General features: G+C 52.9%; 9 protein-coding genes across 9 annotated transcripts; 4 read left to right on the top strand and 5 right to left on the bottom strand.

The window, feature by feature from the left end:
• Positions 1–513: 513 nt before the first annotated feature.
• Positions 514–2,306, top strand: Z517_06963 (uncharacterized protein; the record flags this gene model as incomplete). The annotated part of the gene is made up of 6 exons (XM_013428702.1): positions 514–714; positions 787–866; positions 926–1,003; positions 1,072–1,107; positions 1,167–1,217; positions 1,292–2,306. The coding sequence occupies 6 exons, from the start codon at positions 514–516 to the stop codon at positions 2,304–2,306; spliced, it is 1,461 nt and encodes a 486-aa protein (XP_013284156.1).
• Positions 2,307–2,884: 578 nt separating this feature from the next.
• On the bottom strand, positions 2,885–5,384 carry Z517_06964 (uncharacterized protein; the record flags this gene model as incomplete). Its single annotated transcript, XM_013428703.1, has 9 exons — positions 2,885–3,122; positions 3,238–3,463; positions 3,552–3,979; positions 4,053–4,110; positions 4,174–4,297; positions 4,374–4,448; positions 4,523–4,674; positions 4,757–5,183; positions 5,250–5,384. 9 exons carry the CDS (start codon positions 5,382–5,384, stop codon positions 2,885–2,887), a joined length of 1,863 nt encoding a protein of 620 aa, XP_013284157.1.
• Positions 5,385–6,250: 866 nt separating this feature from the next.
• Z517_06965 (uncharacterized protein) lies at positions 6,251–7,890 on the bottom strand (the record flags this gene model as incomplete). Its single annotated transcript, XM_013428704.1, has 4 exons — positions 6,251–6,560; positions 6,658–6,995; positions 7,054–7,637; positions 7,722–7,890. The coding sequence occupies 4 exons, from the start codon at positions 7,888–7,890 to the stop codon at positions 6,251–6,253; spliced, it is 1,401 nt and encodes a 466-aa protein (XP_013284158.1).
• Positions 7,891–8,698: 808 nt separating this feature from the next.
• Z517_06966 (uncharacterized protein) lies at positions 8,699–9,643 on the bottom strand (the record flags this gene model as incomplete). The annotated part of the gene is made up of 1 exon (XM_013428705.1): positions 8,699–9,643. The coding sequence occupies one exon, from the start codon at positions 9,641–9,643 to the stop codon at positions 8,699–8,701; it is 945 nt and encodes a 314-aa protein (XP_013284159.1).
• A 1,933-nt stretch (positions 9,644–11,576) lies between these two features.
• On the top strand, positions 11,577–13,292 carry Z517_06967 (uncharacterized protein; the record flags this gene model as incomplete). Its single annotated transcript, XM_013428706.1, has 6 exons — positions 11,577–11,918; positions 11,987–12,248; positions 12,308–12,739; positions 12,808–12,920; positions 13,003–13,099; positions 13,162–13,292. 6 exons carry the CDS (start codon positions 11,577–11,579, stop codon positions 13,290–13,292), a joined length of 1,377 nt encoding a protein of 458 aa, XP_013284160.1.
• A 3,253-nt stretch (positions 13,293–16,545) lies between these two features.
• Z517_06968 (uncharacterized protein) lies at positions 16,546–18,219 on the top strand (the record flags this gene model as incomplete). The annotated part of the gene is made up of 4 exons (XM_013428707.1): positions 16,546–16,720; positions 16,788–17,186; positions 17,281–17,880; positions 17,948–18,219. The coding sequence occupies 4 exons, from the start codon at positions 16,546–16,548 to the stop codon at positions 18,217–18,219; spliced, it is 1,446 nt and encodes a 481-aa protein (XP_013284161.1).
• Positions 18,220–18,566: 347 nt separating this feature from the next.
• Positions 18,567–20,326, bottom strand: Z517_06969 (uncharacterized protein; the record flags this gene model as incomplete). The annotated part of the gene is made up of 4 exons (XM_013428708.1): positions 18,567–19,403; positions 19,493–19,568; positions 19,665–20,045; positions 20,109–20,326. The coding sequence occupies 4 exons, from the start codon at positions 20,324–20,326 to the stop codon at positions 18,567–18,569; spliced, it is 1,512 nt and encodes a 503-aa protein (XP_013284162.1).
• A 627-nt stretch (positions 20,327–20,953) lies between these two features.
• Z517_06970 (uncharacterized protein) lies at positions 20,954–23,006 on the bottom strand (the record flags this gene model as incomplete). Its single annotated transcript, XM_013428709.1, has 4 exons — positions 20,954–21,186; positions 21,246–21,376; positions 21,456–22,422; positions 22,508–23,006. The coding sequence occupies 4 exons, from the start codon at positions 23,004–23,006 to the stop codon at positions 20,954–20,956; spliced, it is 1,830 nt and encodes a 609-aa protein (XP_013284163.1).
• A 1,070-nt stretch (positions 23,007–24,076) lies between these two features.
• Positions 24,077–25,657, top strand: Z517_06971 (uncharacterized protein; the record flags this gene model as incomplete). The annotated part of the gene is made up of 3 exons (XM_013428710.1): positions 24,077–24,242; positions 24,327–25,245; positions 25,348–25,657. 3 exons carry the CDS (start codon positions 24,077–24,079, stop codon positions 25,655–25,657), a joined length of 1,395 nt encoding a protein of 464 aa, XP_013284164.1.
• Between the last annotated feature and the right edge of the window lie 81 nt (positions 25,658–25,738).

Raw genomic sequence — 25,738 nt, forward strand, 5'->3', positions numbered from 1 at the left:
CCTAGTAACTGTACATAGCGGTGACGATCGGATCTCCTCTCAACGGGGTCATACGTTTGTACCGAAACGGACTATTTTTTTTTTGGTCATGGAGCTCAGCCAACGGAAGTGACGGCAATTCATCTGACGCACACTCTCACTGTCGTAACCATTTTATTCAACATTCTGGTATAAGAGTCCAGGCTTGAAAGATACACCTACGTACGGACTACCTTTGTATCCCTCTCATCCTACGCTCTTGGCCCATGGTTTCTTTGACAAACGGTAGACCGGGCTGTTTACGATGACTATCACTCAACAACTGCTATTGTTCGGCCTCGTGGGCGTCGGGTTCGCCCTCTATTATACTCTCTCACGTATTGGGCAACGACCACCCGGGTTGCCCCCTGGCCCGCCCACCGATCCATTTTGGGGGAATATCAAACAGGTAACCCAGTTCGCTTGAAGGTAGACAGCTTTCCAACCGCTGTCTCGCATGCTAAGCAGAGTCCGTGGTAGATGCCCAAAAGAGACATGTACAAGCAGTTCCAGAAATGGGCTCACGAGTACGGACCAATCTACAGCATCAAACTAGGCGTACAGACGATGATAGTACTTTCGGATGGAAAGGCGGTCAAAGAACTCATCGACAAGAGGAGCGCGTCGACAAATGAGCGTGGCCCACATTATATTGCTCATGACCTTCTCGGTAATGGTCAACGCATTTTGCAAATGGTGTGTAAAAGCGAGCTGAATTGAGTTGCCGTACCGAGTATTGTCACGGGTAACTAAACTTCCTCTTTCCAGCGCTATGGGCCTGATTGGCGACTGTCCCGCAAGCTGTACCATCGACTGTTGACGGCGACTGCTGCCAAAACTTATCTTCCGTACCGAGCACATCAACGAGACCCGAGATGGGCACCAACGAGACTAACAGACCTGCCAGATATCTCGAGCTTGAAAGCAAGAAAATGCTATACGATCTCAGTACGAACCCAGATGGCTTCCTGTACCATATCAAGAGGTAGCAATGACTTTATGTGTGTGGAAAGATAATACAAGGTCACCGAGGCTGATATCACCGTCTCCTAGATACACCAACTCAATGGCTATGATGGTCACATATGGGTAATGCAAACATCCAACTTTGGTCTTGCCAATACCCTCACCCTCTGACGGCAAAACAGGAGACGTGTGCCGGAATATGATAATCCCACCATGAGGGAAATTCTCAAGTCGTAGGTGGCACTTGGTTTTATTTCCACTCTTCCCCCCAAGTCAGTCTGTTAACTTGACACAACAACAACTACAGGCTGGAGAAGACGTCGAGTATCATCCAAGTCACCTCGGCAGCCTTGGCTGATGCATATCCCATTTTGCAATGGGTGCCAGCTTTCCTCTTCCCGGCCAAGAGGAAGGCGATCGAGCACACCAAGACCGAAATGTCAATCTACTTGCGACTGTGGAATCAGGTCAAAACTGCCATGGCGCAGGGCACGCAGAAACCCTGCTTTGCCGCCGATCTAGTGACACTGCAGAAGAAGGAAGGTTTCACCGATCTAAGAGCGGCATACGTCTCGAGCGGCTCCATGGAGGCGGGGACGGGCACCTCGTCCAATAACCTCCTCGGCTTTATTCAAGCGTTGATCCTGTTCCCTGAGGCTTTGAAGGAGGCGCAGCGAGAACTTGACCGTGTTGTTGGTGATGGTCGGCTGCCTGACTTGAGCGACCGCGAGAACCTCCCCTATCTCCGAAGCTGTGTGAAGGAGTCTCTGAGGTGGATGCCTCCTGTCATTGTTGGAATCCCCCATTGCCTCTCCTGCGATGAGACGTACATGGGGTATGTCTTGCCCAAGGGCGCCGAGCTTTTGATCAACGTTTGGACTCTCAACAACGACCCAGTGCGGTTCAAAGACCCGCGAACATTCAACCCTGCCCGGTTCCTGAAGGACGAACAGACTTCTTTTGAAGCGGCCACGAACCCGGATCCCGACCTGCGAGATCATTATGCCTTTGGCGGCGGTCGTCGTCTCTGCCCGGGGACCCACCTCGCCGACGACATCTTGTTTCTGGCCATGTCGAAATTGGTGTGGGCTTTCGATTTCAAGCCTGCCATCATCAACGGCAAAGAAGTTCCCCCAACGCCAGAGCGATTCACCCAGACAGCTGTGGTCATGCCCGAACCATACCCAGCGACGATTGTGCCGAGGTCTGCCAAACGGGCCGCCATGATCAAGAAGGAATGGGAGCAAGCTCGAGACTCGCTCCTTGACGACGAGTTGCAGTGGCGGGAGATCCCCCAAGGAATGAAATTCACAGAGCTTTGACCTCCTCGCCGGAAAACACATGTCTGGTAGGTGGGTTATGGGCAGGGTATGAAACCCCGGGTTTTTGGAGGACAATGGGGGAAGAGGGCAGCGAACTCATCAGTCTGTTACGAAACCGAGCTTTTGACTGTGTGACCCATTAGCGCTTCGCGTGAATGCACGACTTGGGCGATATTTGGTTGGGTAGCTTGAAGGGGGGGATTTTTCCCTCGTCCGCCGTGATCATGCGAGCATTAGTAACGGCTCTGTGGATATTCGAGCAGCCCCCTGGCCTGCTTGTCTGTGACAGTCTTCTCCTTTATTATGTCTCTACATCCGATTTCAAAAGAAGTAGAGGGCCCATCTTCACATCTTCATCCTTGTTGCATTTCTCAGCCCCCTCCCGGGGACTCGGACCACCGAGTAGATCAACTCCAGAGTGACAAATCAACTACTAGTACTACCCGAACAAGAGCGTACATATGGGGCTCGAAGAGAGCAGTGTCAGAATTCTGCTCGCCTCAAGTCCAGACGTCTCGCCGAGGGACACCCAGCCATCTGGTCACAAGAATGGATGAATGGATGGCCGTGCCTGACATTTAGACGGTCGAATGAACACGAATTTCTTGCTGCTCTACCTCTCCCTTCTTGCCATCCTGATGGTGGTGGTGATGGTTGTGATGGTGGTGATGTGGAAGCACGTTGTGAAGGTGGGAAGGTTCATGTTCTTTCAGATCGAGATCTAGCTGGTTGTCCATCTTGGGGGTGATGTCGTGCGTGAAATAGGACAGGATGACCGCTACAACCCCCAGCGAAGCTCCAAGCCAATAAATCGGCCTGTAGAGTCTCGTTGTCAGTACCAATGCCATTTTTGCGCGAGAACGGAGCCCGGGCAGGGCCCGCGGGAAGGGGGGGGGGGAATATAAGTCGTGGGACGGTTGCAAGGACATACTTGAATGCTTCAGCCCAAGAAAGCCTCCTTGCCGTGTCGGCGGCCCGTATGATTGCTGGTGTGATTCCTGGGATCTCCGGGATCCCGGCAACGTTGGCAGAGAAGATGTCTTGGAGGAGGAGAGGGAATGAGCTCTCAGGAAGCCCCAGAGGGAGTGTGGCACCCGCCAATCTCTGCGGCAGGTCTTGAGCCAGGCGTGTCGAAATAATCGAGCCGTAGATGGAGACTGCACCAGTAAAACCAACCGTTAGAAGCCGACGAGGGTAGGACTCGGTCGGGGGGTTTGTACACAACACGGGGTGACAAAAACTCACTTCCTACCGCCCCGGAAATGCCACGCATGCTGCTCAGGATGCCAGTAACGGCACCGAGATGGTCTGCGCTGACCGAGAACTGGACGATGACGATGATGGCAATCTCCAAAAGTCCCACGCCCGATCCGTACAAGAAGGCATAGGCCAACGCCTTGTTGAGATCCCCGGGTCCGAGAGTCGACAAAAGCCCCGTGAAGACGGTGTACAGGCATGCGCACCCGACCAGATAGTAGTTTGTAGGCTTCCACCATCGAATCGTGGCCGTCAATACGCCTCCAAATACGGTGCTCATGGTCAAGGGTAAAGTGTAGAGCCCGATCTTGACCGCGTCTGTCGTGTAGAGATTGGCGATTTGCATCGGCCAAAAGGTCAGCGACGAGAGCAGCGGCATCGACGCCACGAAGCAGATGAGAATGACGTTGGTGAATCTAATTCAAAGTAGTTTCAGCAACGTGTCAGTAGCCCCGCGCGCCCGCGCGCTCATAGAGGGGCCGGACTTACCCTCTCATATCCTTGAATAGGAACGGGGGAAATAAGGGATTCTTGGTCCCATAGACCTCTACACAAATTGTCAGCTGGGGGGGTTTTGCAAGTTTCTGTAAAAGTGCCGGCCGGGTCTCACCCCAAATCCCACACGCCACGAGAAGAGCACCGCCGCAAATCATCGGGACTAGGACCGCAGCAGAACTCCAGGAGTAGGTGCTCCCGGCCCAAGACACACCCACCAGGAATACCGTGAGGCCCAGCTGGACGAACTCATCAGTAAAAGTCCTTGGGTACCACTGTCTCGCCACACAAGGTAGGAGAGGGGGATTTCCTTACCGCAAAAAGTGCCAAACCCAAGAAGTCAATGTTCTTTAGTAACTGCCGTCGTGAGAGCTCTCGATGTGGCTTGGGCTAATTGAATAAAGTCAGCTGTGTGGTCGCGGGAGCCTAAGCGGTGTCTGGTGATGATGTTTCCACCAACTTACTGGATGATAGAAAACGGCGAGCAGGACGAAAGCCACGACATCGATGATGATGGCCACATAGTAGATCCACCGCCAAGTGAGACGTTCGACGATAATATGGGCAACATAGGGCCCGAGGCCGGCGAAGGGCAGGGACACAAAATTCACAGATGCTGTCCAAATTGACATGGCGGGGACAAGTCAATCGACGGGTCCCAAGGCGACGCTTGAGAACAGGGAGGGTAGGTCTCGTACCTATTGCCACGCCTCTATATTTGTTTGGGTAAATCTCCGAGATTCCCGCAAGGATCATTTGGTGCATCGCCGTCCCAATGCCGAGGATGGTGTTCCCAAGGATCAGGATCGGAATACTCTGAGCAGTGCATGCGACGATGGAGCCAACCAAGGAAAAGCTCAGGCCGATTAGGAAGAAGTATCGTCGGCCAAAAGTATCGGAGAGAGAACCTAGCGGGATAATCAAGTCAACCCTCTGTAGCAAGACTTTCCCAGGGGGAGACCGCAGCTCACCAGCAATGGGCCAAATAACAGCTATGCCAATGTTGATCACAATGACGGCCCACGTATAGTTGGGGTCAGGACCTATGTCAGCATTGACATACGTGAGGATACCCGAGAGAAGATTGAAGGTGCACTGCCAGGCACACCATGCGAGCCAGAAGGCCTTTTTGTTCGGGTCTTGTTAGCATGCTGTTTTGAGTGCTGCCGGTTGGGAACAGGACCAACGTACCACAGTAACAGGAATGACGCGCCAATTGAGATGAGGTTCTGCTACTGGGTGCTCAACCTGGTTGCCAATGCCTTTGCTCGCTCGTAGCTGCTCCATCTGCTCCACTTCCTCAAAAGGCTCCTTATTAGAGCCCATGGTGCTTCCCAAATCGAACGTACGAAATGTATTTTTCACGGCGAAGTATTAGAACAAGGGAGACAATGTCAGAAAGATGATTTCTTGGGGAATTGGAAATGTGTTCTGGCCATATATGCTTCGATGGAAGCGAGGCGAGCGCGAGTCTGGGCCGAAGCAGATCCAAACTGGCAATGTACACGAGCCAAAGCAACGGCTGCCGTCCGACGTGTTTGCGATTGGCAGGACCAGTCATCTGGGAGCCCCTCCCCCAGATTCAAGAGCCGAGAACGCACTGAAATCTGGGGCACGTGAATGGCTTGCTATTTTGCCTACAAGTACAACAGGGGCAGAAGGTCGCTCGCCGGAAAAAAACACCAAAACCAGACCCCTGCGTCGTCAAGTAGATATGGAAGTTCAGCCTCGGCCACTGCCTGCCGGGGAAGTGGAGCCGCCCTTCCCAAAGCGGCTAGCGACTGTGGTCGAGGCCTCGAGGTTTGGTCTTTGTCTGGCTCGCAACTTTTCCTCCAAAGTCCCTCCCCTGACAAGTCTTTGCGACTACTTCTCCTTCCAGGTGCAGCCATGTGATCTAAACTAGACTTTTCACGAGGAAGTCTCCCTTTCGCACTTCCAAATCCAGCCACCAGCCACGGTGTGCATTTGCCTGATTTCGACTTTCGAGCCGAGAGAACATCTTAGTTTACCAAAAAGCACTTGTCAGAGAGGATGAATGGATGAGATCGATGTTGCAATACTGGTCTGAAAGATAATATCACCCATGAGCTCTACCCTGAACGTCCTCCTACCTTGCACCCAATCCCAATATGCACAGTATCTATCTGTTGTTTCCCAGGTACATAGCCTATCCAGACAAAAGGCTTCCATCTTCACTTGACCTTGAAGAATTCTTCGTCTGCTTTGCCTTTCTCCTTCTCCATCAGCTCGCTGACTGTCCAGTCTTCGTGCACATATCCTTCTGGCACGTTGGTTGCGGTGAATGGAGTTCCATCTTTCAGGTGGGAAACGACGGCAGCGTAGTTTTGATGGGCATAGTCTTCAGCATCAACACCCACCAGCCACGCCGGTTGCCGAAACTTCAGGTATTCAGGGTCTTTGGCAACGGCGTCCCAGTCCGTCTGGTGCCACCGGTGCCGCAACTCCCAGCCCATACGCTGCGTCAGAGAGGTCCTTTCAAACCTGCCGAGACAAGTTAGAAGCGCGAACTTTACCGTGTGAGGGAAGTAAAATAGCTGCGGCCGATGTATTCTTGGGGGCTTTGACAAATAAAACGTACCTGAGCTTTTCGAATGCTCTCAGTGCCGTGGGGACGTCTCCCTTTCCGGCTTCTTCGAGACATGCAGCAATGGTGGCGCCATCTTCAACGCCCTGCGCCCCGCCTGTCGCAGATGTCGCCAGGTGTGGATGCGCGGCATCGCCGACAATGCACACGCGGCCTTTTGATGACACCCACGGCTTGATTGGATCTCTCCACAAGATCTTATAGTCGATGAGGTTCTCCTCGAGCAGTTCCTTGACCGTCTCGACCAAACGCTCGTCACAACCCTCGACAACTTTCAGCATGTCTGATTTCCGCCCCGGCAGCGTCCAGTCCTCCTTGATATCGCGGTCGTCCTAGCCGAAGACACGTTAGTCTGTTGGAAACATGCACATTTCACACGGACTTACTTACTCGGTGGGTGGCAAAGCACGTTCCTCGGTCAAGGACCTTGTTGGTGGTGATGATGGCGTGACAGTCTTCCATGATCCAGACGTGAAACCAGGGATACGGAGCATCCGCGATCTCTTCTGTCACGGGATTCTTGCGGAGGACCTCGAGGGGAAACCAGGCCCGATACAAGGCAAACCCACTGGGCTGCGGCTTGTCCACTTTCCCCGTCACAAAGTATCGGGCTCTGCTGTGGATGCCGTCGGCGCCAACGACCAGATCTGCTTCGTGTCTGACCCCGTCGACGATGATACCGGCACAATCATCATCTTCGAAATATTGCTGGACGTTGCTGTTGTAGACAAACTTCACCCCAATCTGCTTCGCGAATTGAAACATGACGTTTTGGGTGTGTCCTCGATAGCCGTATGCATTCGGCCAGCCGTCAAACTCCTGCTCGGCTTCCTGCTGCAACAGGAGCTTTCCGTGCTTGTCCATGATGGGCATATATGGTGGTTGAGAGGCAACACGCATGAGCTCCTCAAGCAAGCCCTTGCCATACTTGCTGACTATCCTTGTGGCGTTGGGACCGAACAGAATTATGTCACCTGGGGATCAGACACCGTCAGTGGCTGGTCGACGACGACCAGCTTTGGTCCAAGGGACGTTTTCTTTTTAGACCTGGTACCAACCTGCAGTCCTGACAGCGTCGGCGGCCTCAAAGACCGTGACGTCGGCCCCTCGTCTTCCCAAGTCCGAGGCGCATGCTAGACCCGCGAAACCAGCGCCGACAATGATGACTTTGAACCCTTTGAGCGTTTCTGAAAGATTGGGCGTGATATCCGGTTGAACAGACCCCATTTTGGATATGACGGGTGGCGCGTGGTGTGGTAGCTAGCCAGCCAGAAAAAAAAAAAGAGTGTGAAAACAACAATCTTGTTGCTCTCGACGGAACCTCAGTGACCTCTGAGTGTTTAGTTATTCTCCAGCCTGGTAAGACAAGAAAGAAAGGATGTCTAGAATTTCGACGGAATCATAAATGGCCCGAGGGGACCCTGGGTCCTGCGAAAGCTGTTTATGTCAGCTGTCGTTTCCTCGAATCATTATCGGACTCTCGAACGAGGTTGAACCCTGGTTGCAGAAGATGGCCGCTCATGTGATTGTTCTGGCTAGAGGTATTCGCATATCGTGTCGCCGAACTACTGGCCGTCCAGACGAGGCAAGGTTGATTCTGAAGCCGGGGGGTTAAGGGCAAAAATCCCCGCCTTCGCGCCGGGAAATCTAGGCGAGTGCGATCCAAGCATGTAAGTCCCAGCTGGAAATAAGTATATCCCACTTCAGGTTCTATTTGCGACCGCCGAGGGGGAGCAGGTGGTGATGGCGGCCCACCTTGCGCCCGGAGTGGACAGGAACTATATGGCAACCAGCCATCACAGCTCTGAAGGCTATCTAGATGCTGTGGTCGCTGAAGCTGAGGGTAGCATGGACAGACACAGGCTCCTGAATGCGGCTATGATCTTGGTTGGACCACCAAACAGCGTGGCTATCTATTCCAGTGGTCGAGCAAAGATTGAGCCTGAATATAGCAACTATGCGCCCTGGAAGATGCGAATCGGAAACCACAAGTGCTTCACTCTGCAATTTTAATCTCTAAACATAATTTTCACTTTCATCTCAACTCTTGCAGCCACTTGGCCGTATCCCGAGCCCATTTTTCTTCGGCTTCGCCACCAGAGCGTAATGACCACACCGTGCTGAAATGGTTGTGTCCCTCCAAGACATGATATTGGCCCTTGCGGCCAGATGATGTCCACAATTCGACGAACTGCTTCCCAGAGTCTCGGATGTCGGCAGGGTCCATCTCGCTGACCAGGGCCAACATAGACGGCCACTTTGTCTCGACTGGCACGGTCTCGAGAGCTTTCTGAACCAGCAAAAGAGCCGCGTTTTCCTTGACCTTTGCTTCGTCGCCGTAGTAGCCTTTGACGCTGTCCCCGACCTTTGAGTCGATCACGTACTGGGGCCACGTGAATGGGCAGCCGAGCGTGATGCCGACTCGCAGGGTCAGCGTGCCTGTGCCCGAGACGAGCCAATTGATCGTATCCCGAAAATCTGGCCAAAAGAGCCACGTCGTGAGATGGATCCCACCGGCTGAATTACCCATGATGTACAAATCCCTGGGACCTTGAGGCTTGTACCGTTCATCGAGCCATCTGAGGGCCAGGTCGAGATCATCCGCACCCCGTGGAAATCTGGCGCCGTGCGCCGTCAATCTGTAGTTGACGATGGCCACGTCGAAACCCAGCTCTTCGGCGAAGAATGAACCCAGGTTCTTATAGACCAGGTCGCCGGGTATCAGGTCGAAGAGCTTGTCTCCGGACGCAAACCCGCCGCCGTACAAAAACACCAAAAGCGGATTATTCTCCTGTGACGTGCCCTTTGAAGGTGTATACAAGTCCAGATCATGCCGCGCATGCGGGCCGTACTTGAAAGTCTCTCGCGGTGCCGCGTTGATCACAGCGGCTCGCGGCTCGAGTAAGCGGCCGCATATTTCACTCGTGGGCACCACCGCCTCGTAGAGCTCAAGGTGCCGAAGTGCTGCGATCTCGTCCATTTTTTTTCCGGGAGCTTTTGTTCGACCACAGTGCAGGGGAGATTAGGGCAGACAACTTGAGAAACAGGGACCCTGATTTATTCCTTTGTTGCACCAAGACCATGGCGGGGGTGGGAGAGCCAATGTACGACCAACCAATGTATTATTGTCTGCCCGACATCATGCAGGATCTGGTTGCTTTCAGGACTGGGGGGTCTAGATGTTCCAGTCATTTCGGAAATAGAAGGAATCGGCTACATGTCTAATGGTGGAAAAGCAATGCGGTCCATCTCCACAGAGCGAGTTCACTTTACGCCGGCCTTGATATACCCCCGGGGATCATTGACAATCCCATGTCCTTGGTCAAACGAGGGATGAGGTATATATGGTTTCTTCTCATTATTCCTGTATGCAGGAGCCATGACTGCTCAACCACTATACAAGGACTATGTTCCCAACCATCAAAACGGCAAGTGAACTCGGACCTTCCTACATGTCGCCAATGGGTCAGTAACTTACCTCCTGAGTGGTTTCCAGCTTCGTGTGTCGCACGAGGTCTGAAAAGCAGCCACTTGGTTGGAACAAAGACCCTTCTTTCCTACTCCTTCTCTTGATTGGCGCTGACCTTTTCCTCTACAGGATTCGTCGTCGACATGCCCCTTGATCGAGCAACTGGAGATCGATTTCATTGATCTCCCTGTAGGCGCGACGTGGGCAAGGTGACGATGAATGATGGGCTGCGAAGAGCGGTAACATTGTCCCACAAATTGATACCGGCCATGGAAAACTTCATAATGGGGCACCAGAGAATCTCAGGCCATGAAGACCCGTCAACAGACTTGGCTGGAAGAACACAGAGAGTCTGTTACTCCAGCAGTGTCTGTGGACGACAGAGTGCCCTCCCTCTGTCAAAGGCTCAGAGAAGCTCCGGCTCGACGGGGTTGGCCCCATCTCTTAGTTTGCGACTGTTCCCAAAACAATCGGGCATTTGCACTCGGCGACAGAATCGGGTTTAGAGCCCCTCGAATTTGGTGCCAAGTTTGGGGGTCTGGCCCAGCAGGAATTCATTGGGTCGTGTATGTCCAGGTCATCGCAGTTCCTCGGTGCTGCATAATTTGGCGAGTTGATTGGCAGTCTATTGATGCCCAGAGCCTGAAGGTCAATCACAAAGCGGAGTTGCTCTCGGTACCCCGGATTGATGGCTCCCCCTTATGCCTCGAGAACCTCCCCGGCGGGGTAGGATATGAAGTCCGGGGATCCGTGTCGCATACCAGCGTTTGGCGCCCCTGGTTCTTGAAAACCGTCCTCCAATTGTGACCGTCTCCGTGCTTTTTTCTTCTTTGCGTTATTGTTCGGCGAGGAGCATCCCTCGGCATATTAGCGGTCAGAATTCGTTCTTCTGCAGGCTAGGCATGTAGACGCGGACCACATAACGGCCTCGGGTGCAAGGAGGTTTTTGCTAGCGCCAACGAAGAAATCATGGAAACCCAACGATCGCGTCGTGGATGGTAAGGCTCGTACCACCCTTCAGTCCGCGCCTTTATTGATCGATCTGTATAGCACAGAGTGCCGTCTCCGACATTTGAAGTGTAAGCAGGCAAAAGGGCTGGGACATTGACACAACGGCACATCTGATAGTTTCGTCTTGTAGGCGACGAGACACGGCCTGCCTGTCTGAGATGTCAGGTTGCAAGGAGAGTGTGTGAGAGGGGTCCGCGGTTCTCACAATGGCGAGAGCCCAAAGGACGAAAAAGATGTAGCGCTCCCAGCAACCAAGAGACAAGAAAGGAGCGTCGTTGGGTTGAAATTCCTCCTATCTGTGCGGTTGGTTCCGTGGCTCGGAGCTTTTGAGCCCTCGCTGACTCCTTCAGCAGTGACTTTCCTGACAGACAGCACGGTAGAAGACTTGTTGTCTCAACAGGCGTCACCGCAGCAGCAGAATGACGAGCTCTCCATGGGCGGTAGCAAGGACTCGTCGCCCATGCTCGGCGCGGGAGACACGACGAGCCTGTATCAGATAGCATCAAATGCTCCTCCGTCTGACGCCCTTCAATGTCCTGCAGTGGACCTGAGCTTTCCTGAGGAGGAGACCAGCTTGGAGGCCAGCTTGGACTTTATGGGTTTGATCGGGTTCGCGACAAACACGTCGTCTATCAGCAGTGATGCGGGCGTGAGTTGCGACCCCAGACGGAACGAGGTCGATTCCGGCCAGGCTGGCGAGCGATCCTCGTGCCTGATCAAAGATCGCACAGAGGCGCATCTGCTGCGCCATTTCTGTCAGACACTGGCTCCATGGGTAAGAGACCTTTTGGAATGTCTTGGTTGGCCCGACTCCTGGCTGATACTTAGCACCGCCACCCAAAGTTCGATGTCACGGATTCCAACAGACATTTCCAGCTCGAAGTGCCCAAAAGAGCTTCGAACTGCGAGGTGCTCATGAACGCCATCTTTGCCTTGTCTGCCCTCCATCTCAGCCGGGTGTCTTCACTAAGACCCTCGATAGCCGAGGAATACCATTCGCGGTGCAACATCCAATTGATCCCACTCCTCAATGACGAACGCTGCGTGTCCAACGATAATGTGTTGGCAACGGTAGTTATCCTTCGAAAGTACGAGGAGCTGAACGGTACGTTTTGGTCTGGGAAACGATGCCAAAAAGAAAGGAACTGACGGATTCCCCCCCAGTCGTAATCACGGGGCAGGACCATGGCCACCATCTAATGGGGGTTTCGGCCCTTTTCAGTTCTCCCGATTGCCCGCTGGGTGAGGGATTGTCGCAAGCCGCATTCTGGCAATTTGTTCGGCAGGATATTTACATGTCTTTGCCAAAGAGGCAGCCCCCTCGCACCCCCATTTCGATTCAACCGCCCTTGACCAGCGACACGACAAGACCGGATTGCCACTGGGCCAATCGTATGGTATGGGTCACAGTTGCCATCATGACTCTTTGTTTTGGAGACGAACCCCCCGACTCCGTCACCTACGACGACCATGTTCAAAAGGTGAAGGAGTGGTATGAAAACAAGCCGACCTCGTTCACCCCCATGTTCTATCGTGAACGGTCAATAGAGGATGGCCGTTATTTCCCGGAGATTTGGCTGTCTGACCCGTGGCATGGTGAGTGTTTTTGCATACTTACGCCCTTGATGATTGTAAAGGCTCTGACATCCCTTGTGGGAAAACAGCCACCGGATGGCAGTACTATCACCTAGCCAAAATACTGCTCGCGCTTTATAATCCGAGCTTACAGCGCCCAGGCGCAGGCTTGAAATACCAGCGAGCCCATCTTGAGATGGAGGTGAGTGAACCTCGAATCAGTACCCCAATGCACGTAGAGACCCAAGATCTGACCTTGGACACCACCTTCGTCGAACGGATAGCGCGACGTTCTCGAACACGCAAGACTCGCTTGTGGAATCGCATCATCAAACGACTTTGTCACCACGCGATTCACCCTGTGTGCCATTTTGCTTACCTGTAAGTGGTAAAGCTCGGAACATTGGCAGGGGACATACAATTGACCAAGACACTATCTCCAGGCGGTGGGTGGTTCAGAAATCCACCCGAGCAAGAGGCCATCATTGATTTACTTTCTGCCACGGGCAAAGAAAGCGGCTGGCCCACGGAATCTGTCATTGAAGCACTCAAAGAGAGTTGGGCCATGGAATAATGTACGAATGCTTCGATATCCCTACAAATGCATCTTGCAGCGTCGCCGATTTTGCTGTAAAACAACCGGCAGCTGCTTGCTAGCACATATCCTCTTCCTCGACCGTCATCCGCCATCTTGAGTATATAAGCCAGGTAAAATCATTCATCACAGCTATCGACACGACGTTGTTGAACCCTCTCGTCTTGCTACCCACTCCATTCTTACTGCACTACACCGGCGGACATGGGCTCAAGGTCGTCAGGTCTACGCCAAACGGGATACCCAGCATCTCCACCACCTGGCCAGTCGCTTCTTGCTTGGTATTGATTGCATGAGGCGTTGTGTTGCGATGGAATAGTCACCGGGACCCAGTTCCTAGTATCGAAGAGACGGGCGTGGCTTGGTACGGTCTCGGCGAAGGCCCGGGTAATCTCCGTAATTGATGACTTCAGGAGGGCATCCAAATGGTTGCTCAGTGTCATGACAATGACCAGACTGGACGACCCGAGAGAGTAATTGTCTGTCTTGTGCAGAAGAAAAATGGTAGACACTGGATAAGTATGTCACAAGTGTGGATAATGACACCAAGACATCCATCGGGAGATTCTTGTAGCCAGCCACCTTTTGTAATCGCGAAGTATGCGTGTCGATGAAATGGATGTCCAAACCCAAACTGGACAACCCCGGCAAAGTATCTGGAACGTATAGACGTCTTGTTCATTCCGCAATGATTGGCATCGAAAAGTACTCCAGAATCAATATAGATCCCAGAAGGAGAAGACCCTCAGTTGAAAGCAGAATTCTCCCTAGTTCCACGCCGTAAAACGATTGGCCCATCGATGGGACCTCGTCCTGCACAAGAGAGGCCGAAATGCCTGTGGCATCGAGCTCGTCTATGATTTCCTGTCGAGATATCTCCATGGGATTGTACACGACTTCGGCCCTTCCCAATAGAAAATCGACATTTGCACCCTTGATGCCTTGGTGAGGAGCCAACGTCGACTCTATACTAGAGACACAGCTCGAACAGGTCATGCCGTCGATCTTGAAAACTTCAAAGCGGTCAAAAGTCTGCCGTGATTCCTCTTGCCGAATACCTTTTTCTCCACGAGGCGCATCAGGGAGTCAATACGACAAGGTGACCTGGTGCTTTTGCAGAAACATGGAGAGGATAAACGCGCCATAAAGACAGCACGCTGCCATGCTGGCGAAAGCAGAAAGTGTCCGCTCAAGCGCAGCTTCAGTGTTTGTAAGCTATGTGAGCCTTTAAAGAAAGAGCAGGCTGGGCAATATGTGTTGCGGTAGGTACAGAAGGAAACAAAAGCAAAGGGTGTTCATCTGTCTCATCTGCTCCACCTAAAGGAGAGCAGGATAGGCCTGAGGGTATCACATTTCTAGTTAAAAACCAGCCAAGAAAAACTAGACCAAAAATGGTAAGTGTCTTACTGAAAGGGGTAAGCGTCTGAAGATTGCATTTGCCTGCGATCTGTTTCCAGCATTGCTGCAATGAATCCAGCAAATCCAGATAACAAGGTCTATTGACACTGATCGTGACATCTGCAGATAGCCCCATTTAGTGCTGTGCTTCCCATGATGCTACCTAGCGTAAGAGGCGTGGAAGTGAGAAGATTGTCTGGGGAGATTGGAAACAATCAAGAACTTTTGGACAGTGAACAGAGTGCTGGCTCGCAGCGAGTGAACGTGAAAACGGTACAGGAGTTTGTGTGACCCTGCGATGTCCCTCTATACTTCCGTGATAGGGAGGAAAATTCTGTCGGATCTAGTTTGGGCCGCGTCCAGGGGGGTCTGAGAACATGTTCACCATGGTTGTCTACATTGTGTAATAGTGCCAACCCATTCTGCAAGCAGACTTGGAATGCATGGGTGAAACGACGTCGTACAGTAGAACATGCCAACACAAGATCCACCGGTTGGCGAAAGTTTCTCATCCGTCCGTTTCTGCTCCGTTGAAGCACTCAGAGTACCGTGGGACTCGACACGCAGGCGACCTATTCAGCAAAGGGTAGAAGCGTGTCTGCTCGTATCTTTGCGGGGAGGTAAATGGATGACGTCGTCTAGACGACCACGGGAAGATGTGGACGCATTCCATGGCCGATACTGACCCAAGAAGTTTATAACCACACCGTGAACATCCAGACAAGGAACTTCCACTGTTACGATTCGCTCCACCACAGGTGTTACTCCACATCTGGGTTGCGAGTCAATATACCAAGAGCGAGGTGACCAACATTCAAAACGAATGGCTTTGATTCTCCTGGACAAACACGAAAGTGATACTCGGAGCGCAAAGGCACGTAAAGACGGCATTATACTACCGCGTCATTGTATGGCTTGGTACGCCCCTAGGAATCTTTGTAGTCTGTCGTACCCTAGGTTCATCCAAAGGGATCGCATGGAGTAGGTCTAGTGACCCAGCCGCTGATTTGTCCTCGTAAATGCTCAGTCACAACTTCAAGCCGGTCTGTATACATCAAACGAACGGCATCCGTGCGTTTCTCTAGCGTAGTACCTACGCCACTTTAGCGCATAGTGTAATTAGTGACACTTGGAGATAAATTACCTCCTCCAACAACGTAGGTAACTCGCTACATTACTCCATTACCTTGTGGGGTTGGGGTGAGAAAGCATTCGCCGAACAATAATGGATAGCTCCGGAGAACGAGGCCCCCGCCTTTGCACGCCTTGTCTGCGCCTACGGCAAGATTTCCCATGTGGAGTACGTGTAGGGCGCGCACATCCTTCGGCGAAGCCATTTCTCTTGGCTTTTTGGAAGCCCGGCCGTAAATGGCAATATAGGCTAAGTTTTTCCCCGAGCATGCCTCTAATGCGTGATAGTTGCGAGGCTTTACGGTTACGGTTCTTGCTCGGCTCCGCCCGGACCACGACCCGAAAGACCCCCAACCGAAATTACCCACAAGAAGTAAGAGAAGTCGGGGAGACAAAACTTTGTGGTTTCTGCGGAAACTGGGGTCACAGTAGAGTACCTCGTTACTTTTGCCATTGAAGTACTCGGTACTGGTGGAGAGTCTAATCCAATGAGTTATGAATTTCTTTCCTGCTCATGCTAGCAGCACCTAATACGTCGTCACAGGCTACTACTGGGGAGTTCTCGGCCCTTAACATTTCGCCTGACGAGGCTTCAAGGTGATCGTGCAACCTGCCCACCCTCATCATCGTCACGCCCTGTGTTCTTCCCTCGACGACCCGACGACGGACCTTCAGCACATGGGCATCATCTACAGCGGCGACAATGGCTTCGAGGGAAGATGGCTCATCCGCAACGGCTAGTGCCATCCATAGCGCTCATGCCGCGTATGCAATCCAAACCACCACTTCCAGCTGGAACTGGAGGCAGCGGCAGATGTATGGTTTGTGTGAATTTCTGACGACCCAGAGGGAGACTTTGATACAAAGCTTGTGCAAGGGTGAGCACCCGGGTGGAATCATTGTCTGTTCTTCCCGGGCGAGATAAGGCTGACAGTGTGCGGAAAGACGCAGAGGGACGGCAACGACAGTACGAGCAGGAACTCGCGCTGGTCCTCGAGGATATCGCAAGGCACTATGTTTACCTGTCCAAGAGCTCCTTTCCCTTGGAATCTCCGCCCGGTCCACAACGAGGACTGAAACAGCAATTTCTTCCCGTGGGAGTCTCGATGGTCGTGGTGGACAGTGCCAATCCGATTCGTTTCGTTTTCAGCACCCTTGCTACCAACATCGCCGTGGGCAACACGGTCGTCGTTGCCAATGGCTTCTCTCAGAAGTCGACGGCATTCTGGATGACTCTCGGGAGGGAGGCGCCCAACTATCTCGACTCTGCCGCCATTCACATCCTCGAGAGATTTGAGGACGATGTAGCCGCGCTCCGAGATGCCGACTTGATAGCCATTTTCGGTGAGTTTAATCAAAATACCTAGTATTGCTCTCTCTCTCTCTCTCTCTCTCTCTGTGTGTGTGCATTTGCTGAATATATCTGTTTATTCTCTAGCCGACGATTCCGAACCATATCACGAAATACTGAGCCGGCCCGACACCAATGCCCGCATTTTCAAAACGACACCCGGTGCAAGCCTGGTCGTCGTGGACGAAGGGCTCAAATCCCACGACGACATCGCAAAGCAGGTCCTCGACAGCTTCAGCTTCAGAGGCATCAGGCCCGAGGCCGTCAGTGCAGTTTTCCTTCGACAAGACGAGATCGCGCGGTTTCAGCAGAGTTTCAACGACGTAGCCACTGACACCAGGGTGGCCAACGAGAAGTCCACCTCTGCAGAATTAAAGCTGGACGGCTCTGGCCCTTTCTCCCCTGGCGTCTTTCGGATCGACCTTGCCACGTTAGTCCGCTCGGATGCGAGACTACGAGGCCTGCAAGCTGCCCTCGACCAGGGTCGTCGAGCTGGCGTCCTGCTGGTCGTTGTCTACCGGACCATCGACCACGTTATTGATGCCTTGCGCAAACTTCCGACCCACCCGGCGTACCTGGCGTTCCTCGCGCCCTACAGCAAAGCCAACTCGGACTATTTTGAAAAATGGACAACCAGCGACGTCTACTCTCTGGGCTCTGTTATTACTGTCGCCCCTCATTGTTCTTGTAACTTTTCCCCCGATCCCCCGTTGTTGTCTGTTCATGGCCCCAGGCTAATGTGTAGCTTTAACAGCCTCCCAGCCGTCCGACGTCGTGTTCCCACCCGAGCTCTTTACAATATCACGAGTCTCGGTGACGATGCCGAACGCAAAACCACAACCTTTGCTGGAAGAAGTGGTGCAACGAGTCTCCGGCATTGTCAAGAGGCCTGGAGAGGCCCCGAATCAGACCGACGACTTCTTTATCTACATGGCCCGGCAGGCGAGGCGGGTCGGAATGCTGTGTGCGGCGACACTGTGTGCCACTGGAGCATATTTCTTGTACATGAGAAGACTGCCAAAGTGAAAACTCTCGCCTCATCCAAGCTTTTTTTTTTTCTTTCGCAAGGAGAGGGAAAGAGATAACTCTTGCGTCCTATTTCTTCATTTGCGATAATCTGTACCATATAGCAGCTTGATACCAAAACCCCTCTCAAAAAGGTTGTACGCTATTCGTCTTCTTGATTCACTATTTATTATTCATTCTGTAGCAAGAAGAGAGAAAAACACAGACGAAATCCCCTCGAGGTTGAATATCCGGTCACGCTCCAATGGGATAATATCTGCTTTTTTTTTTTCCCATACCCCACGGTCAAAATGCTCTGTCGCACACGTGTGACTGCAAAATAAAATCTAACCGGTACCCAACAATCTTCACAGCTTGACTTGAAACCGGGGTGAGTTCCTGAGCGTCTCGCCGTACCGGATCAAGACCCAGATCAGAGGTGTCAAGGCCACCGACACGCCGGCCAAGAGGGTGTTCCCCCAGCCCAGACCCAGGGATTCGTACAGGCGAGCACCGATCAGCGGCACCACCGCTCCCAGAATGCTGCGGAGCACGGTGGTCGCGGCGGTCGCGCTCGCGGCGTAGACGGTGAAGGCGTCGACCAGGTAGATGCCGATGGGGAGGAAAGTCCAGAGGGTGCCGGCACCGAGCAGGCCGGTCCCGACGATGGGGACGATGGGGTGCAGTTTGTACACGACCGACCAGCCGTAGACGAGCAAGCCAGCAGGAATCAGGACGGCGCCGGGCCAGAGCAGGGGCAGACGGTATTCCGGCTTCATCTCCCCGCCGCCCCTGGCCGCGGCGAGTTTCCTGAGGAGCCTGTCCGACGTGGCGCTGAACAAGCCGAGACTGATAAACTGGCCCAGCCCGACTCCGAGAAAGACGAGCCCGACGGACCTCTTGTCGAAACCGTACTGGTCCAAAAACACCCTGGTGATGGTGGCGAAGATGAGGTACATGTAGCCGTAGCCGACGGCGACATAGAGGGAGCTGCTGAACACGACGAGGGACCCGCACAGGAGTTTGAGGGGCCGCGTGATCGACATGACAAGCAGGTCTCGCGGTGACTTGGCCGAAGTCGCCAATATGGACCGCAGTTGCTCGTTGCCCGTCTCTGCTCGGATCCGGTCCGCCTTTCTCTCCAGTAGTAAGACCGGGTACGTTTCATCTTGAAATGGGATGGCCAGCAGAATATAGACGGCCGTCTAATGAATGTCACCGAGGGGGAGTCAGCAAAGGCCCATGTCAGGAGAAGGAAAAAAAAGTAATTCCTGTGTCGGCAAATCCCACTTACACAGATGGCGAGAACATAAAAGTCCCATCTCCAGCTCCATGAGTCGGCAATCCAGGATCCAAGTACGGGACCCAGGCTGTATTTCACACAAGTTAGCCCATCATAAAGTCTGTAAGCTCGACCGCCTTGCACCGTGGCCATTGTCTCTCTAGAAGAACGAGAAAAAACTCACCTCGGCCCGAACAGGACAGAAGACTGCCACAGGCCCATAATCCTCCCCCGGTGTTCTTGTTTGAATGTGTCCGCGATGGTCCCGGAGCCCACGGTGATGGGACACGAGCCTGCGGTGCCAGCCAGGAATCGGAAGGCCGCCAACATGTGTATACTCGTGGACCAGCCACACCCGAGCGTGAAGACGAGGAACAAAAGTGAGGTGGACAGGTACAGCGCTTTCCGTCCGTACACTTCGCTGAGCGGCGCAATGACCAAAGGCCCCAAGGCATAGCCGAGCACATAGATGGAGACAACCAGAGAGGCCATTTCGATATTGTCGACGTTGAAGTCCTTCATGACCTGCGGCACGCCAGGCGCAAACATGGATGATGCAAATGGACTGGATGGAGAGAGACTCGGTCAGCACACACTAGAGACTTCCACGTCTCGTGGTGACACGCACGTCAAAAAGGTCATGTAAGATAGTAACATGATGTTGGCGGTTTTCCTCCTGGCACTCCAGTTGAGAGGATTTTCCGCGTCGTCTATACCGTCCCAATCGACCACATTGGCGTCAGTGTCGCTGCTGTGATGGACCTCTTCGTTTCGCAGAAGAGGCGTCGTCTCGACATCCTCGACGACACTTGGGCGAACCGTCTTGGTGCCTTGTCCTGGTTGCATCGCTTCAAAAGAGAAAAGGACGGTCTCACGAAAGAAACGTTGACAGGGAGACAGGAGCTGAGAGCGAAAGTCTCGAGAAGAAAATGTTCGACGCTTGCACCGACGAGATAGAGTCTACAAGATGTCAAATTAGCACATTCTACGCCAGAGACAGAAAGGTTCGCGATCCAACCAACCTTTATGTACATGAACCTTTTCCCGCCTGGAATTCAAAAGTGGAGGAGTAACCGTGGATGACGGCCCAGTCGACCCACCACCGGACTGAGCCGCTACAGGGGAGGGGGGGAGGGGGAGAAGGGGGTTGACACTCGTACAGATTGGTCAAAATAATCTCGCCTGCTGTGCCGGATCAAGCTTGTTACCCGGAAGGGCCTGCCTTCTTATTTATCAGACACTTGTGGTTATGACGCGGAAAAGGCTGGGGTTTCAATGATCATTTCCTGTCTATCCATGATCAAGGGACTTTTTATGTCACTATTCCTACATGGTTTCTACCTACCAGGGTTGCAGCACAGTGTCCTGCCCTTTTTTCTTCCTCATACTTTTCCGCGGTTACAATGTACATATCTTCGCGGTAGGAGGTCGAATCGACAGTTGTCGTGGTGTATATATTTCCAAAAGTCCTACTTACACCCCAGACACGCTCTCGGACTTTTTGTGGCTCGGGTCCTCTTCTTCGTACTCCAACTCGGCTGCACACTCTTGCACGAAGCTCTCTTTGCTCGTGTACGCCTTTGCAGGGATTTCGTCGGGACGCTCAATGAATTGCAAACCCATCCCAGACTCGGAGTGCCAGATGATGTGGCAATGGAGCAACCAAACGCCTGGGTTGTCAGTTTTGAAACCCAGAACCAGATAGCCTAGAGAAGATGTGAGCATTGCAACTTCTGTTTAGTGGAGATAGAACTAAGTGGCCTACCTCCGACGTTGGGGTCTTTTTCGATGTTGCCAACAACAAGAGCCGTGTCTCTCCTCGGTGGATTCTCAAAGTTGAGCGTCGAGATCAGGCTGGCATTCCATTCTTCTTTACCCTGCCCTAGAATCGCCATACTATATGAAAGGCAAACATGTCAGCCCGAAGTCTTGAGAGATGGGAAAGGAGGGAGGAGGGCGGAGGGGTGGGATTTACTCGTGGCCGTGGAGGTGCATCGGATGGGCCGCATAAAACAAGTTCTGAATGATGAAATAAACCCATTGGTCCTTTTCCGGGAGAACAATTTGCTGTTCAATAGGTCTATCATACGGAGAGATTCCATGAGCAAGAAGCTCCAGGGTCGGTTGGGTGTAGTTCACAGTGATGGTGCCGTTCAGAGGCCAACGCCACACAGTGCCGTCGTCACTGAATGTGAGACGGTAGCGGTCACCACTCGGGAGGGTCTTGGCCTTTGCTTCAAACGCGGCACGGGAGCCGGCGCTCTTCTCGATCCACGGGGTGAGCGAAGACAACGGCTCATCGGCGCAATACAGAAAGTCTGCAGCCGTCTTGTTTCCCGCCGTGGACGAGGGAAGGCTGAGGGACGCCCCTTGATACAGGAAAATCCCGTTCGCGAGGCCGAGACCATTGTTTTGTGTTTCGTCAGGACAGCCCAGCTGGGCCACGGCGCGGAGAAAGTACGCATCCGCCGGTTGGTCCATTTCAACAATCACGTCGTATCGCTGGCCGTTGCCGATATTGAGCCACTCGGCCGTGTAGGGTTTGATGGGGACGAGATCCGCTGCAATGACCGTCATCTTGTGGTGGTCAAAGTGGACGGCCCATGCCGACTGGACGGCGGAATTGATGATGCGAAAACGGTACCTCTTCCCTGGCTTCACCGACCAGAAGGCGTGTCTGCCCCTCGTCAGGTCGGGCGAGGTGTTTGCACCGTTCAGAACGTAGTTCCAAAAGCCCGTCCCATTTACGTGGAGGACGCGAGAGGCATAGGCTGGAGTCGAGATCGGGTTGGAACTGTTGTCGAACAGGTTGTCGATCATGATGGCGCCCATATCAATGTCGTAGTCGGCTGTCGCGGGTCCGTGAATGATGATCGGACCGTGGATTCCATCGCCAAACTGGGACAAAGCATGGGAATGCCACCAAGCTGTACCGAACTGCTCTACAGAACGACAAGAGAGAGAGCAAAAATCAGCCCAGATTCCCCAAAAGTAGAAAGATGTGTGTGTGTGTGTGTGTTGATTTACTCAGCTTGAACTCGTATATTCGGCTATGACCGGGCGGGATGGCACATTCTGTCACTCCAGGGACTCCATCTTGGTCGTTGGTGGTGCCTCCACGCTGGCTGATACCGTGCCAATGCATCGCTGTCTGGTTGTTCTGCATCTTGTTCGTCACATTGACCCGTAGAATGTCTCCCCACTGGCATTCGATCGCTGGGCCGGGAACTTGCCCGTTGACCGCCAGCGCAAGTCGTTCCACCCCGTCGAAGTCTTTGGTGGTGTTTGTTATGATGAACAAGTATTCACAGACATTCCCGGTAGTAGGTCCATCCTCGTCAGGGACCGTGTCGATGGAAAACCCATCGCACCATCGACCTCTTTGCGACGGCGAATTGCATTGCGTCTCACGCAGCGGGGGGAATGGGTTCGTGACCTTTAGCACGAGATTGCTGTGAGACGGTAGAGGCCATACACTCCAGTCAGGTCGCAATAAGCCCAGGTAAACTAATATTTCCTTGAACATGGGCATATTCGTCCCTCACAAGACATACAAGAGACGTCCAAGCTCTTTACAATATAATAATTAGTTGTGAGAATGGAATAGAAGGACAATGACCATTTTTATTTCCTCGAGATTGCATGTCACATGTGGCTCGACATAGACTATTCTCTAACCATTGATTTCCGAGTAAATAGACATTTATCCATCTGCCTGGTAAATTGGTGAATAAGGAGTAAAATCCTCTCACGATAATCGACAGCTTGACTGGACCTTGATAGAGCTACTATACAGCTTTTTCAAGCCGGTTTTATCACGAGTTAGAAGCAGTTGCCACAAAGGAATCCCACGACCATCGGGACAGTCGAGGACTTACTGTAGATGCTGGATTCCATGGGCTATGAACAGCTGGATGGTGATTGAACTGCACAACAGTTAATGCGGAGTAATGCCCGAGCTCCTCGCCGTCCAAATCTGGTCATTTAGTCGAGCGAATAAAGTTTCATTTCGGGTTAGACTGTGTTTTTACTTTCCCGAAAATGGTATAGCGCCACACATTGGTGCCGTCCGGGTGACTTTGCGACTTTGAATTCCCCGGTTCTAGATGGCAACAGTTTCTCGGCTGACTTCTGGATCTCGGGGGAGACTGGTCTTTTCATGCCTATACTGCAAAATTATCCCAACGGCCCCCAATGAGCTTTCAAGGCTTACTGGTAACCTCCCTCGATGATTCCCCGCCTCTCGGGCGGTGTGGCTCGCATTTCTAGCTTGTCGCTCTCGAATGATCGAGCCCGCTCCAGAGAACGACAAGCCGAGATATGCACGATATGTTGGAGAATCCGGCACCCAGAGCATGTTTGTTGGCGTCGGTATGTGTGCTGTGACAACACCCGTCCGGTAAAGCCTTTTGCTTCGTTGGGTGCCCGAACTTCTCCGGGGTCCATGGCCATGGGCATACGCGCACACATACAGACACACAACAGACCCGTTAAACTCCTACAAAAACTATTTACAAGCTAGTTTGCGAAAATAGTGCAGGCCCCCGAAAGCCACACACAGTCTGAAAGCCGCACGAAAGATATTGGAACGACATCATGGGAAGCATACCTGCTGCTGCGGATGACGACTTTTCCAGAAACAACAACATTGATGTTATTGTGATTGGGGCCGGATATGCTGGACTTTCTTGTGCCATTGAATTGAAGAGGAAGGGATGCAACGTCCATGTGGTGGAGAGGGAGCCCAAGTTACAGATCCTAGGTTCGTGGTTCTAAATCGGGTGGTGGTTCAGTGCCCGGTCTAGATTATACTGGGACAGAGACACAAAACTGACTGCTCCTACAGGCGATATCATCACCTTGACGGCCAATGCCAGCATTGTCATGGAGAAATGGGGTGACGTTGTTGAACAGATGGCCGCAGAGTCGGCAAGACCAGCGATTGTCACCTTCAAGAGCGACAAGGGAGAGGTCCTCCTAGAGCAGGACTGGAAAGACAAGTACAACGGGCACTACAACCTTTACACGAGCCGCGCCCGCTCCCAAAACCTGATCTACGACTACGCTGTGAAGATCGGGGTCAAGTTCACTTTTGGTACCAGAATCACCGATTTCTGGGAAGGCGACGACAAGGCTGGCGTCTATCTCAACGGGGAATTGGTGACGGCAGACTTCGTGGTTGGAGCCGACGGCGTGTACAGCCGGGCTCGCAAATACGTCACGGGCAATACTCAGATGGCCCAGCGCAGTGGCTTTGCCGTGTACCGTGCGTATTTCCCACGGGAGCACCTTCAAAAGGATCCGTTGACCCACGACCTGGCCTATACCGAGAATGACCAACTGATCATTTGGATTGGGCTGAACCTCCATGCCATCATCATCGTCAACGCCAGGCTGGGATACATATCCGCCTACCTCACCCACAAGGACACGTACACGGTCGAAGAGTCCTGGACGTACCCGGGCACCGTCAAGGACATGCTCGAAGTTGTCGAGGGCTGCGATCCCGTCTTGGAAGCCGCCATCAAACAGATTCCCGAGCATGTCATTTGCGACTTTAAGCTGCTGTGGCGCGACCCGATCGACAAGTGGGTTTCTGACAAAGGGAGAATCGTTCTCGTGGGTGATGCAGCGCACCCCCATCTCCCGACCTCGGGTTCTGGAGGTGGCATGGGCGTCGAGGACGGGGCGACTCTGGCATCTCTGGTCGACAGGGCGGGACGTTCCGATATCCCGTCCGCTCTACGGGCGTTCCAGAAATTAAGGTGAGTGTCGCAAATCAAATCGGCGCAATAAAAGAGATAGATGGGCCTGTACACAGACACACACACAGACAAAGAAACTAACGCTCCCGGCTTCGCACACAGGTACGACAGGACATCTACCACGCAGCGAATGGGGTGGGAAGTGCGTCACAAATGGCACCAGACAGACTGGGACAGAGTCAAGAAGGAGCCGCAATTTCTCAAGATTCCCCAGCCAGACTGGCTGTACTCGGGCGACGCGGAACGATACGGCTACGAAATGTTCGACGCCGTCATGGCCCATGTCAAGCAGGGGAAACCATTTCGCAACACCAACGTGCCGGACGACTACGAGCCCGATGACTGGAACATCAAGACAATGACGGAATTGGACGGTAAAACGGGGACTGATGATTTGTACAAGATTGCTTAGGTAGCTTGTCTCTGTAGGGCAGGATAGATAGACCTCTAGCCATCAGGACACGGGGGTCAGCTTTGCTTTTCTTTATGCGAC

Source organism: Fonsecaea pedrosoi (genome assembly GCF_000835455.1).
Source record: "Fonsecaea pedrosoi CBS 271.37 unplaced genomic scaffold supercont1.4, whole genome shotgun sequence".
In the NCBI taxonomy this organism is placed as follows: Eukaryota; Fungi; Ascomycota; class Eurotiomycetes; order Chaetothyriales; family Herpotrichiellaceae; genus Fonsecaea; species Fonsecaea pedrosoi.